This window comes from Lissotriton vulgaris, chromosome 5 (assembly GCF_964263255.1).
Source record: "Lissotriton vulgaris chromosome 5, aLisVul1.2, whole genome shotgun sequence".
NCBI lineage: Eukaryota > Metazoa > Chordata > Amphibia > Caudata > Salamandridae > Lissotriton > Lissotriton vulgaris.
In genome coordinates, this window is record NC_141693.1 from 1187786020 (window position 1) to 1187799130 (window position 13111).

General features: G+C 42.6%; 1 protein-coding gene across 1 annotated transcript in view; it reads right to left on the minus strand.

Moving 5' to 3' along the window:
• LOC147712246 (uncharacterized) overlaps positions 1–13111 on the minus strand; it is a 168015-nt gene that overhangs the window by 59847 nt on the left and 95057 nt on the right. The window contains exon 15 of the mRNA XM_086919606.1: positions 6637–6666. Within this exon, the coding sequence (XP_086775732.1) occupies positions 6637–6666 (30 nt within the window). The remainder of the gene's footprint in view (positions 1–6636; positions 6667–13111) is intronic.

The following is a 13111-nucleotide window of genomic DNA, read 5'->3' on the forward strand; positions in this document are numbered from 1 at the left end:
GTTTTATTAACAAGTCACATGACCTGTTATGCTTACGTTACGCGCTGCGCGCCGCGCCCCGGATCCCTTCCGGGAAGCTGCGCTTCGCGCAATGGAGTACTTCCGGGTGCGCTAACGCGGCGTGTCATATAACGCATTACGCGACAACGTAGGTTCAGAATATAGTCAAAATGTCTCCACCAACCAGCGGTCGGAACACAACCCCTTTCAGCAGTCTAAAAAGTTCTGTTAAATGACAACAGAAGGGACAGGCAACAAGAACCATCAGTCAAAGAGGGGAGGGCAAGTTCTTCCCTACCGGGTCACGTTGGGGCGCTACCGGAACTGATCGAATTGGTAAACAGTGTTTCTGGATGTTTCAGACTGAAGCTGGCGTTAGCATGAGAGCACCACCATCTCGTATCTCAGTCGTGGCCATTCCACGAGCAATCATGGCAGCCGCTCCCCACCAGAAGCCTGCGGGAGTCGGGGGCCCCCAAGACTTTTGTAGAATCTTCAAGGCTCAGTGGACGCTTTCGAGAATGGGGCCCAAGCCCTAGCAGACATGCGTCCGAGTTCCAAGGTGTCCCATGGCCATTTTAGTGGACCCCGCCCAAATCTGAAGAGGCGGCCGCCATTTTGAGTGTCCTGTGGCAGCCGCCTATAGCTGCATCGCAAGAGCGGGAGCAACTCAACTACATGGTGAGCGAGACGCTGTAGTCGCAAGAGCGGGCGGTAAACAGCTGAATGGCGGAAGAGGCACAGTGTAGCAAAAGCGGGCGGAATGGCAACTGAAACGGTAAAGGGGCGCCCCACTACAGCGTGTCTTCAGGTCAAACGGATTGTGGGATAAGGTCCAGAATGGAAGAGTCATCAAAAGGCAAAAAGTTCCGCCGGACCCCGGGAGCCGGCCGCCTATGCGGGGGCGATCTTAGGCCACGCCAGGGCAACACGACTTCCAGTCCGCGCCACCAAACCGTATGTTGAAAATCTGAAGCCATCGTTCTACAAACTCTCAACCAGCCTTGGATGAAAAATCTTGAAGAATGTAGAAACTGAAAACCAGTTTTTGTTTGCATAGCATCAGCAGCAACGCTTGCTATCAGAGTGCATGAGTTTCATGCTCGATCGATTGAGCTAGCCGGATCAGGGAACAAAAAGTATAAAATAGTTATGTAAATAGTTATTTAATAAAATGTTTTACCCTGTTACTTTGCTGGTGTGTTGTATATATTTATAATATTTGCATAGAGTTTATCGTTATTTTGGGTGGGGTGGGTGGCGGAGCCGACCTGTCTTGCAGCCATCATGGTGTGGAGCTCAGTTCATCTCACTAGTTTCGTATTTCTCATGAAGGGTTGTTCCTAATGTTTCTATTTTAGCGAGGTCAAAAAGAGATCCCATTAGTGGCCTACTGATTTTGCTCGATAATTTTTTTTTTTTTACACAATTTTTCACTATCTGCAAAGACTAAACAGAGTATTGCGGCTTTGTGCTTGTTAGTAAATAGAGAATGAACCAAAGAGAATAAATTCTAAAATAGTAAATGCTTGGATAACAATCAATCAAATGGAGAGACAAGCAGGCACGACGGATTACAATGGGGGCAAAGGCCTGCGTTAACTACCCTTCACTATCTGCAAAGAGAGAGTACTTCTAAGAGAAAAGAGGGGGGGGGCAGCGTTCAGAGCACATCAGCGTGCATAAACACGAAAATGTTTTTACCTATCACGTACTTGATTTTTGACAGCTTTTGATATTTGCTATTAAAAAACCATTGAAATTCACTGAAAAAACTATAGGTTTTAGCCCATATATAGTTAGGGATTAGCATTTACAAAACCTTATTTTACTCGCATAAAACCATTGAAATTCGCATATATAGTTAGTTGCGCTAACTATATATCGCGCACCGCAATCCACTGCTGATGATGTCACATATTACATCATTCATGACATGGTCAGTGACATCACTGATGACATCACTGATGACATCTCAAATGACATCACTGATGACAACATCCAGTGGCTGTCGGTTTCTGTAAAGTTAAAATATGTCTTACATATTGAAGAATGAGTGGATGTATAAGTGTCTGGATGAAGGATTTAGTAGGTGCATGACTGACTGTATGAGAGAGTGATTAAATGTGTCTCACTGAGTGCATGGGTTAGTGACTAAACTATCTTAATGTGTGCATCATTATATCTGTTGTTATATGAACTGCTGCATGTGTTGATCAGTAGCTATATGAGTAACTGTATGGGTTATTGATTGGTTGTCCAAGTATTTGTATGGGAGAGTGAGTGTGTGTGTGGGGGTGGCTGGGAGGTGTGTGACTCTGTGCATACATGTGCGAACAGTTGATTCACTAGATCTATGGGTTCAAAACTGCATGTGGAAACAGCTGTATGGGTGGTTGACTGTGTACGAGTGTATTGGTGAGTGAATGGATATCTCAGTGCTACATGTCAAAGTAAGTACATATGTAAAACACAGTACATGTGAGAGTTCACATATATAAATTACTGTGCATAAGAGCCAGTGAATGTGTGAGTGGCTGTATGGATCATTGTGAACTTGTATCAGGGATTGTATAAAAGAGTAAATATGTGTTAGTATATGTTCGAATAAGTAAGGTGTGTATAACTGTATAGTTGAGGAAATGGAGGTGTGATTGATTCTTTGCATGACTGACTAGGTGTGTGAGTAACTCCATGGATTAGTGACAGTCTGTGAGTGTCTGTTTACACTGAGTGTATCTAAGGTTATATCAGAGTCTGAAGAGGTTCCTCGTATAATCTCATGAATGATGGCATCAGTTGTGTGATCAGTAATGTCAAATGAGATGTCATCAGTGATGTCATCAGTGATGTCATTTGAGATGTCATCAGTGATGTCATCAGTGATGTCATTTGAGATGTCATCAGTGATGTCATCAGTGATGTCACTGACCATGTCATGAATGATGTAATATGTGACATCATCAGCAGTGGATTGCGGGTGCGCGATATATAGTTAGCGCAACTAACTATATATGCGAATTTCAATGGTTTTATGCGAGTAAAATAAGGTTTTGTAAATGCTAATCCCTAACTATATATGGGCTAAAACCTATGGTTTTTTCAGTGAATATATATATATATATATATATATATATATATATATATATATATATATATATATATATATATATATATATATATATATTTATAACAGCAGTTGCCTATGAATAGCCCCTGCAGCACACACGATGCAGTGCCCCCCCCCGGAGCTCTGCATGGACAGAGGGGCCCAAGCCTGAGAACACTTGACTGGGTGCTATGTACGTTGCAGGGGTGACCCTCAAGTTATGCTATACCACTCGCTCGGTTTCAAAGACTGAAGCCGCCTAGCAGAGCAGACGCGTATTGGGAACCCGTTCTGAGATGTTTAACTCCTTCGTGATGATCACTTAATTCACCAGATTATACACGGATAGCCCTATAAGAAGAGGCATCGTTGCTCAAACTAATTTAACGGAGACATCACTAGAGCCCAGTATTGGATATTGGAAACCAATACAAAGGGATCCTGATAATTAATAACAGTTGCCATTGAATAGGATTATACAAGGACTAATGCCAAAGGTTAATTCCAAATAGATATTCATCAAATACAAAAGAAGACCCCCTGACTGAATAGAACATCAGGATGTCTAACTCTTGAAGATCTGGCGCAACTACCCTTATCTGCCCCCGTCCTGAAGAAGACCCGCTAGAGACCCATAAATAAGGTGTCCCAGGGTCGAAACGTCGACAGACTCGCACAAAGGACCAGCCAACCATGCCCAACATACCACATCTATTGAATTGAGGGCCATATTATCAAGAAAGGGTGATACATTATTGCTGCTTTTATCGGCAGGAAACTGCAGTTAAAGCGGCGATAATGGGCTTGATAATATGCCCTTGTGAATTCCCATAGAAGCCCAGGTACTGGTTTAACCTGGGCTTCTATGGGAATTCACAAGGGCATATTATCAAGCCCATTATCGCCGCTTTAGCGGCAGTTTCCTGCCGATAAAAGCGGCGATAATGTATCGCCCTTTCTTGATAATATGGCCCATAGTTTGTTAGTTTTGAGTGTCAGCAAAATAAGAATCGGCCTTTCTCATTCTTTCTTTTCCCTCCAAATACTTTCCTCACGCACGTGTATATAGATCACTTGATGTCACTGTGTCACATTTATTTCACACTATGTCACTTTGCTCACTAAACTGAATTGTTGCGCCGCATTTTGTAAATTTTAATGCATATTCAAAGGTGTCAGTCGATAGGAACAAACAAAACAATGAATGAAAAATAATTCAATGATTAAAATGTCGTACTGACCCTCTTCAGTGTTTGGTTTTTGCACTTTTATGGCCTAGCAGAGGCAGCATAATAAGTAGAAATGTTATGCTTATACTTTAGTTAAAGATAAATACATGATTTAAAGCAATTGTGTTCATACCCGACGGAGCCATTGTTGAAACTATTATACCACTGCATAGCAGCACACCGTTTGCCCAAATGCATTGTATTAAATGCTTTGCTTGATAGCATTCACTTTAATTGAACGTCTTTAGTGTTCACCATTTCTGGTGCATTCAGTGCTGTGTATAGCTAGACACGTTTTTCTGGATACTTGTCCTTCAACAATGGTGAAAGCTGAAGTCTTTCAACTCAAGTGAGTGTAATCATATACTGCATTTACCACAATGTATTTGTGTGAATTATGTGCTGGTATGGCTGGCAGTGTGCTCCCTCACCCTTCTATGATTAGCTGCTTGGTGATTTGTTGGGACTGACCTATGTTTCACAAGTAGTGCAGAAACCTGAGAAGGGTGTGAGCAGCATTTCCAGCACACCCCAGATTTACTTGTCTACTGTAGTAGGACTAAGCTCCTGAAACACGTGTCAAGAGATACGCAACACTTTCAGCACCAGGAAATGGTGAAAATTAAAGACTTTCAACTCAAGTGAGTGTTAGTATATACAGCAGGTCCCAAAATGCTTCTGGTACAATTGTGTGCTGGTATGCCAGGCAGTGTGCTCCCTCTTTCTCCTGCAACTGTGTACAGTGTGAGCTTGTCGAACCATCTTATAGACATGCACTATTGTGTCTGCAAGGGCTAAATGGATATACTCAATCAGATTTCAGAGACTCAATTCTGTCGACAGCCTATGTTTGTCTCAACTTAAATTTCAGTTATGGGACATCTTTAAAATGTTATTGGATTGATTTATTCACTGTATGCAGCACTTACCAGAGGGTTTGGGATTTGAACCTATCAAATCTGTAAGAAAGTAACGTAACAATATATAGTTACTACTTTGAATGAAAATATAAATTATAAAAACTGGCATTTCATTGCAGACATTGCCATTATTATCCTGTAACTTTTTATACCAGGTGCTCTTTCTATGTAAGATAAAAATTTTAGTGTGAGTGCAATTTTCTATCACAAACCCTTTTGTACAAAAAAATCAGCATGCCGTTTTTTTTATAGACAATGCATTCAGAAATGAGCTTTTCCTCATTTGTAGTGAACCGTGGGATGCCCCATAGTAACAAGGTGCTTTCTTTTGGCTTTCTGCATTTCCTTGCTTTGAATGTACTCACAGAGAAAACCAGTGCGGGCAGGAGGTGCTTAATGTCGACCACATATGGGGTAGCATTAGTCCAACCCCAGGGGTTTACTTTGAGAGTGAGCATATGTCCCTCTTCCAGCCCACCTACCAACAGAATGTTCTCCTGTCTAGTAAGGCAGAGCAGTTTGTTAATGTGCTATGATCATGATTAACCCTGGGCGTAGTTTGCGAAGTAGGGCTACGCGTAGCTACGCGAAGTGCCCTTCGCACTACGCGAGCTACGCGAACTGCGTAGTGTACTGTGCAAAATGCTGTTCGCACTGATTGCAGAGTGCCGGATGCCTGTCCGCACTGTGCAATCAGTGCAAACTGCATCTTGCACAGTGCAAGAGGTCATTTTCTGCCGCTCGAGTAGATGTCTACTCGAGCGGCAGCTTTCTCAACGTGGACTGGTAGTTTCTCATAGCGAGCGGTAGCGAGCATACACGACCACTTGCAATGAGAAACCTGACCGCCCCGCATTGAGAATCTCACCGGGAGGTTTATTTTCCACGCTCGCGATCGGCAATTTGATGTTGCTGATCACGAACGAGGGAAAAGTCTAGCCGGGATGTCATTTTGCTTACTCGCGGTCGTCCAACTTCACGTTGCAGACTGCGAGCAAGCAAAAAATGACCGCTGCACTACGCTACGCAACGCATGTTTGAACTGTGCAACATGCAATTCGCGTACTGCAAAGTAGCGCAAACTACGCGAGCGTAGCGTAGTGCTTTGTCCAGGATTAATCATGATCCCCTTCCAAAGCTCGGTCAGGGGAATATATGCACAAACCCTGCCTGTGATTACAGTGTTAACCATCAAGGTTTTCTCATGCACAGACCACATCTTGTGTCTGTAGAGCATCTGAAGACCCCTACAAAGGTGGCTTGTTCAGGTTTTTTTAATGGCCTGTCCAATCAGAATTCTAAATTATGTACTCTACTTTCCTTAGATTAAAGCCCAAAGAGAACTTGACATGATTCGTTCTCTAGGTGCTACACTTACCAGGGGTTTTGGCTGTTGGCGGCAGAGTACCTATTAGGAGGGAAAGTATTACTTATTACTGTCATTGATTATAACATTGAGATAAATGCAGTCCACAACTAAATGCTCTTATCTTGCCTTTGCACTACTTTGTAATGAAATTAGGCAAGAATGAACATCAAGAAGAGATTCACTGCAATATGGCAGTACACTTATGCACCTGATCATGCTTGCTGAGAGTAACTGTATTAGGAGCCTTTTGTTCAGACAGCAGCCTAGACAGACCCCCGTCCACCTGCAAAAGTACTGTAAAAAGAAGAACCCTCTACAAAGATAAACATGGCTATTGTGCTACCCTGGCACTGACCAATAGGGCTCTGAACCAGGGCTGTGGCTGGTTATAGCATTGTATGGTAACATATAATTCTCTGTTTGCCAGAGATAGGCTATATCAAGAGACTGCACAACACAAATGTTATCCATAATATTAATATGATAAAGGAAGTTCTGTTTGTGTATTCTCCTTGAAATATACCACTTTCTCAAACAAGTCAAATGATTTTTCATTCCATGTGTATTTCTGTCAATCAGACTCTTCGCCTCCATAAAACGGCAGCGTTATATTCAGGGCACTGAGTTTTTTTGCTGACATCTGCCATTTCAGTAGTTGGTGGATTAAGTAGTAAGTGTGGTAAATACTTAATGATGTAGAAAAAAACAGATCGCGCTGAACCACATAGTGCACTGACCCCGTCAATGTTCCAGAACATGCCAACTATGAGCAAAGTAAAGTACTCCTTTGGCCTGATGGAGATCATGCCCCTGAATTTACAGCTGTCTGCTGGCCTCTTGGATGGGCAGGATGCATGTCAAAGTGGTCCCTTTTAATGTACTGACATTTTGACAGATGGCGCCTTCCCTATCTGTCACACTCTAAATCAGGCCCATAGTTTGGGGTTAACTGCTGTCTTACACAGTGGAAGAACTGGAGCAGCAGTATTTTACCTTCATAGATAGTGATACATGGTTGTGAGGCACTGGAAGTTTAGAGGACTATGCTATGTATGCCTAGAAATGTAGCAACGTTTGACTTTGTAAAGTGACTACAGAGCACAATGGAAAACGCCACAATAACAAACCACAATGAAAAATAACAATAGTAAAATAAAATTACAGTGCACAACAAAAATGAGTCAAACTTAAACAGCACAAAAAGCCCAGTAAAATTGTAGCACAACATAATAGCACCTCCGATTTCTCTGTCTGCCAGAGTTTTGAAAAATATAGCTCTGCAAAAGGTTTAACCTGTAAATGCCAACAGAGCTCCTAAAATGTTTGAGCAGTCTAAGGGGTCAGGAAAATATACTGATACTGAAAATCTAAGTGCAGATGAACTTCATACCATTGGGCAATCCTATGTCTCTGAACCTTTCCTTCCCAGTTCCCCTTTGCTGCCCACACAAAGAAAGTGACTAGATGCATTTATGTATTACTGTTTCCACAAAGAATGTGCTATAGAAACCATACATCTCCCTTTTTTTATACCAGCGATGAATGGTGAACAGAAAATACACATTCTCTACTATTGCATCAGCAATTAATGTAAGCATGATGGATGAGAGCCTTAAGGTATTCATTCCAGAGTGTGTGTAATGCTACAGCTTTAGTACTGACGCCTAACACGGCTTTTGCAGACATTATCACAAAGGATTTTAGAGTCCTTAGTTTTATGAAAAACTACAATTCTTTAATCTTTCAGTTTCACATCTACATATAAAAAACAATTACATGATAGAATGGCAACTTGATATCTTAGGAAGAAGGAGAAAGTTAGTAGATTCATCATGCAAAGTGCTTTCAATGTGGTAGAGGAAAGCAATAAAGTAAGGATGTACTAAGGGCCTGATTACGAGCATTGGTGTTATTTATCACATGGTAATAACGATCGCAAGGGTTACATTATTTATCGAGTGTGATAAATAGCACAAGTTTTTGGGGACTAACATAAAGATTTTTGGTTTTAAGGCCAGAAAATCCAAATTATATGGTAAATACTGTAAGGTTGCCCTCTGTTAAATTTCAGCAGGTTTGACCTGCCGAAATTCAACAGAGAATGAGTGTTTTAACACATCCGATAATTGTCAGATGTGTTAAGCACCTAAGAATTCGTAATTCCAACCAGTGCATAAACAGGGTTTTATTCAGAGGTTGGAATTAACCACCCAACTCATAGTCCGCCCTAGGATATCAGAATCTTCTATCTCGCACAGGGGAATGACAATGAAATTCACAGTCAGGGTGGCTTATGAATTATTCGGGGGAGTTTAAAATTTCAGGTTGCCTTGAAAGATGAGAAACGATGACCCTGACTCATCTCTAGTTGTAATTTTTCCAAAACGTGCGAGAAAATCCTGAGTAAGAGTTGTTTCGTGTGGCTGTTGTAACAAGGGGTTTGCAAAGCAGGTGAAGCCATAAAGATGTCTCTATCTCCTTGGGATACTGTTTCTTTTTAGTATGCAGGGTGTGTTCAGTTTGAGAGCCATAAAGAGTCCAATGGGATCTGACTTCTTCCTCTGCCGGTGATGCACCAGTGTTTTACCTAGATGTCTCTATATTTAGCTCATCGAAACCTGCCCACACATAGCTTCCTCTTTTCTCTCTGTGCACTGTCCTTGAGGTGAAATTGCATGTCCTCTGGAGAGGGGGTCCGCATCGAAATCCTATTCTGGAACTTCCTTCCAAATACCAAGTCAGCTGGTCGTTGGCTTGAAGTGCTGTGTAGGGCTGTGCAGTACGCTCATCATAGCTGGAACTATGTCGGGTCACTTTATGCTCTCCTTAGTGTCCCTATAATCCCTCGATCATAGGATTGGCTTGAGAGCACAGCTGTGTCATCATCTGATAGTGAATGTGCTTGTGGTCCCTCAATATTTCAAATTCCTGGCAGTTGAATGTGGATCCATTGTCTTTCTTGATGATTTTTGAATTCTACATGTAGAGAAGGTAACCTGTATTAGGATTACCTTGTTTGCACTTGTGGCTGCTACATTCCACACAGTGGGGAGCCGTAAATATCCATCCTTTCCTGATGTGCTATTGTTGGAGCTACTACACTGCTGTGTCCTTCATGTGTCACGTAAACCAGTTGTTGCATCAGAGGTTTTGGAATGACTATGCTTATACTCCTCAGAATGATGCTGCTGTGGACTTGCAGAATGTTAACAGATTCCATGGGATGGCACCAGGGGGTTAGCAGGTATGTGTGCTATGTCACAGCAGCTATGAGTGTACAGTGCAGCTAATAGGTTGCTTGAGGTGCAGCACACGCTGACACTGACTGTAATGAAATAGAATAAATACTTTAATTATTGTTTTTTGTCTGTATAACATAAGTAAGGCCACTGAAATTATGCAGCAGGAGATGGCCAAATTATGTGTCAGTGTTGAGTAAATTATGCTGCGAGAAAAGGCAAAATATGCAGCATAACCTGGCACATTTTGTAAGAGTACTACTTCATTATTTCAGCATTTTTAAACTTGGTAACACTGTCTGGGCATTGGCTGGATATGATTAGTACTATTGTAATACCTAAATATAGCAGTAAGCAAAAAAGAACAAGTTTTGCCTACACCCATTCAACGTGAAAATGGTAAATGTGCAGCATGTAACTAGAGGTGCATTTTGGGCATAGTGTACCAAATGTTTTACTAATGAATGCTGCAGTAGTTATTTAAATATAAACCCCATTTCCATAGCAATACCCCCTACATTTGCATTGACAACGGTACACTAATTTCTACAGTTACATTTTTAAAGCATACAAACAAGTGTTTCTTTTGTTCTTTCCTAACACCTCTATATTTTGAAATATTTGCACTGTGTATTAGCGGGTATTTACATTTTATTGAGTTATACATCTGTTTGCATCCTACAGCCTTTCTCTTAACACTCCCCATAACAGCATCTCACCTCCGTCCTCACCTACACTCCACCCCTAACTACGACTAACCACAACACAGCAGCAAACAACCTCCACAAATGGATCACCAACTGCGCCAACATTCTCACCCTCCTCCAGAACACCAGGAGACCACACAAATAAAAAGCCAACTGTCTCACCATGGATCTCCGAGAATCCAAGCGCTCCTGCCGAACACTGGAGAAAACGTGGAGAAACAGCAAAACCCAGTAAGCATGATCTGCCTCCAAAACGGCCACCACAGCACACCACCAACTAATCAAAGCAATGAAGAAAAACTTCACCCAAGACAGAATCTCTCCAATGCCCACAACTCCAATGAACTCTTCCCATTATACAGGAATTTTCCAAACCCAACAGCGAAACTTCAATGGCCATGACCTCTAATCCTACCTCCAAAGATGCCACCCAACAGACCTTCCTCATCTGGACCACTCTCACTACAGAAGAAACCTTAAAGACACTGAACAGCATCCACTCTGGAGCACCTTCTGACCCATGCCCACCAAACATCTTCCACAGGGATAGTCACCACCATCGCACCAGAACTATGCCGAACTATCAACTGCTCCCTCAAGATCGAAAACTGTAAGCATGATGAAGTCAACTTTCACCTAAAGAAGCCCTCTGCAGAACCCACGGACCTCAAGAACATCAGGCCCATCTCACTGCTTCCTTTTGCCCCCAAAGTCATTAAAAAGTCCGTCAACACCCAGCTACCACACTTCATAGAAACCAGCGAAATCCTGGACACCTCTCAATGCGGATAAAGGAGCAACCACAACATAGAGACTGCCCTCCTTGCCGCCACCGAAGACATCCCTTCCCTTCTCAACCAAGGTCACACTGCAGCCCTCATCCTCCTGGACCTATCAGCAGCCTTTGTCATTGTTCCCACTGCACACTAGCCATCAGACTCCACGACACTGGCATCCAAGGAAAAGCCTTAGACTGGATACAATCTTTTCTATCAAGCAGAACACAGAGGATAAGACTCCCGCCCTTCCTCTCAGAACCGACAGAGATCAGATTCAGAGTACCCCAACGGTCCTCCCTCAGCCTCACAGTCTTCAACTTTTACATGCCCCCCCCCTCGCAAACATCATCAGAAACCATGGGCTCAACATCGTTTCCTACGCCGATGTCACCCATCTCATCCTCTCCCTCACCGAGAAACCCGACATCACCAGGTGCAATTTCCAAGAACGGATAAAGGTTATCGTAACCTGGATAAGCAACAGCTGCCTGTAGCTAAACTAACTCAGGGAAAACAGAAGTCCTCAACCTCATCTTCACCCCCTCTGCATGGGACAACACCTGGTGGCCTCCCACCCATGGAAACCCTCCCACCCCAATAGACCATGCACGCAAACTCTGCATCATACCTGACTCTTCTCTCACCATGAATCACCAGATCAACAGCTTATCCTGCGTATACTTCTACATCCTCTGCATACTTTGCAAGATGTTCAAGTAGATCCTACTGACTACAGGAAAATTGGCACACACGTCGTACTCATCACCAGCAGAACAGACTACGGCAATGCCCTATAAGCCGGAATCAACTAAAAACTCTGCAAACTACAGACTGTTCAGAATGCCGCAGCCAGATTTATCCTCGATATCCCACGTCACGATCACATCACCCAACACCTCTGAGACCTCCACTTGCTCCCCATTGAAAGATGAATATCCTTCAAACTGCTCACACACACCTACAAAGGCCTCCACAACACCGCACCCCAATACCTCAACATCTGAATCTCATTCGACACCCCCAAGAGAAACCTCCGATCAGCCGGCCTCGTCTTTTGTTGCCACTACTACAGTATGTTATATTTTTGTTTTTAGAATCTGGTAAAGTCTGATAAAGTCTACTACATCATTTTTGGACTAAGACCAAATAGTACAGAACCCAACCTCCTTTGCTGCTCTTGCACCCCCACAACCCAACAACCCCAGGTAAGGAAACAAATGCTATAATATTTTTACATTTTACTTAAGTGATGTATGTGGTCTACATGGTGGGTGTGGTGCATGCACAGCAGAATCAATTTGAGTCATGGAACTGTTTAAATAATATTAAAAGATTAAACCGTTGGGAGTTTAAATATCGAATCTGCTCAGGTATAACAATGGCTGACGTAAGCGTTCTGCTCCAACAGTAAAATGTTTGTCTTTCTGTTTCTCCCTTTTTAATTTAGAACATTCTACCCTCAATGGATGGAAGTTAGTAACAGCTGTTTAGCACAGCTGCCTCTAGCTATACCGGTTGCTGAAGTCCCTCTCATTTGCCTTGTTATAGGCCGTCACCTGCGTCTTGAAATTTATGTCTGCTTCTGGGCCTACAGCAACCAGTATGTATGGCACACAAAGGCAGCAGCTATAAGGCTATATTGTTATCAGTCATGTTGTGCAAATGAGAGCTGTTGGAGATATATTGTGATAATGCACAAGATATGCATATATGTAGAAATAAGAATTCTGTTTTTGCACCAAACGTAATACATTGCACT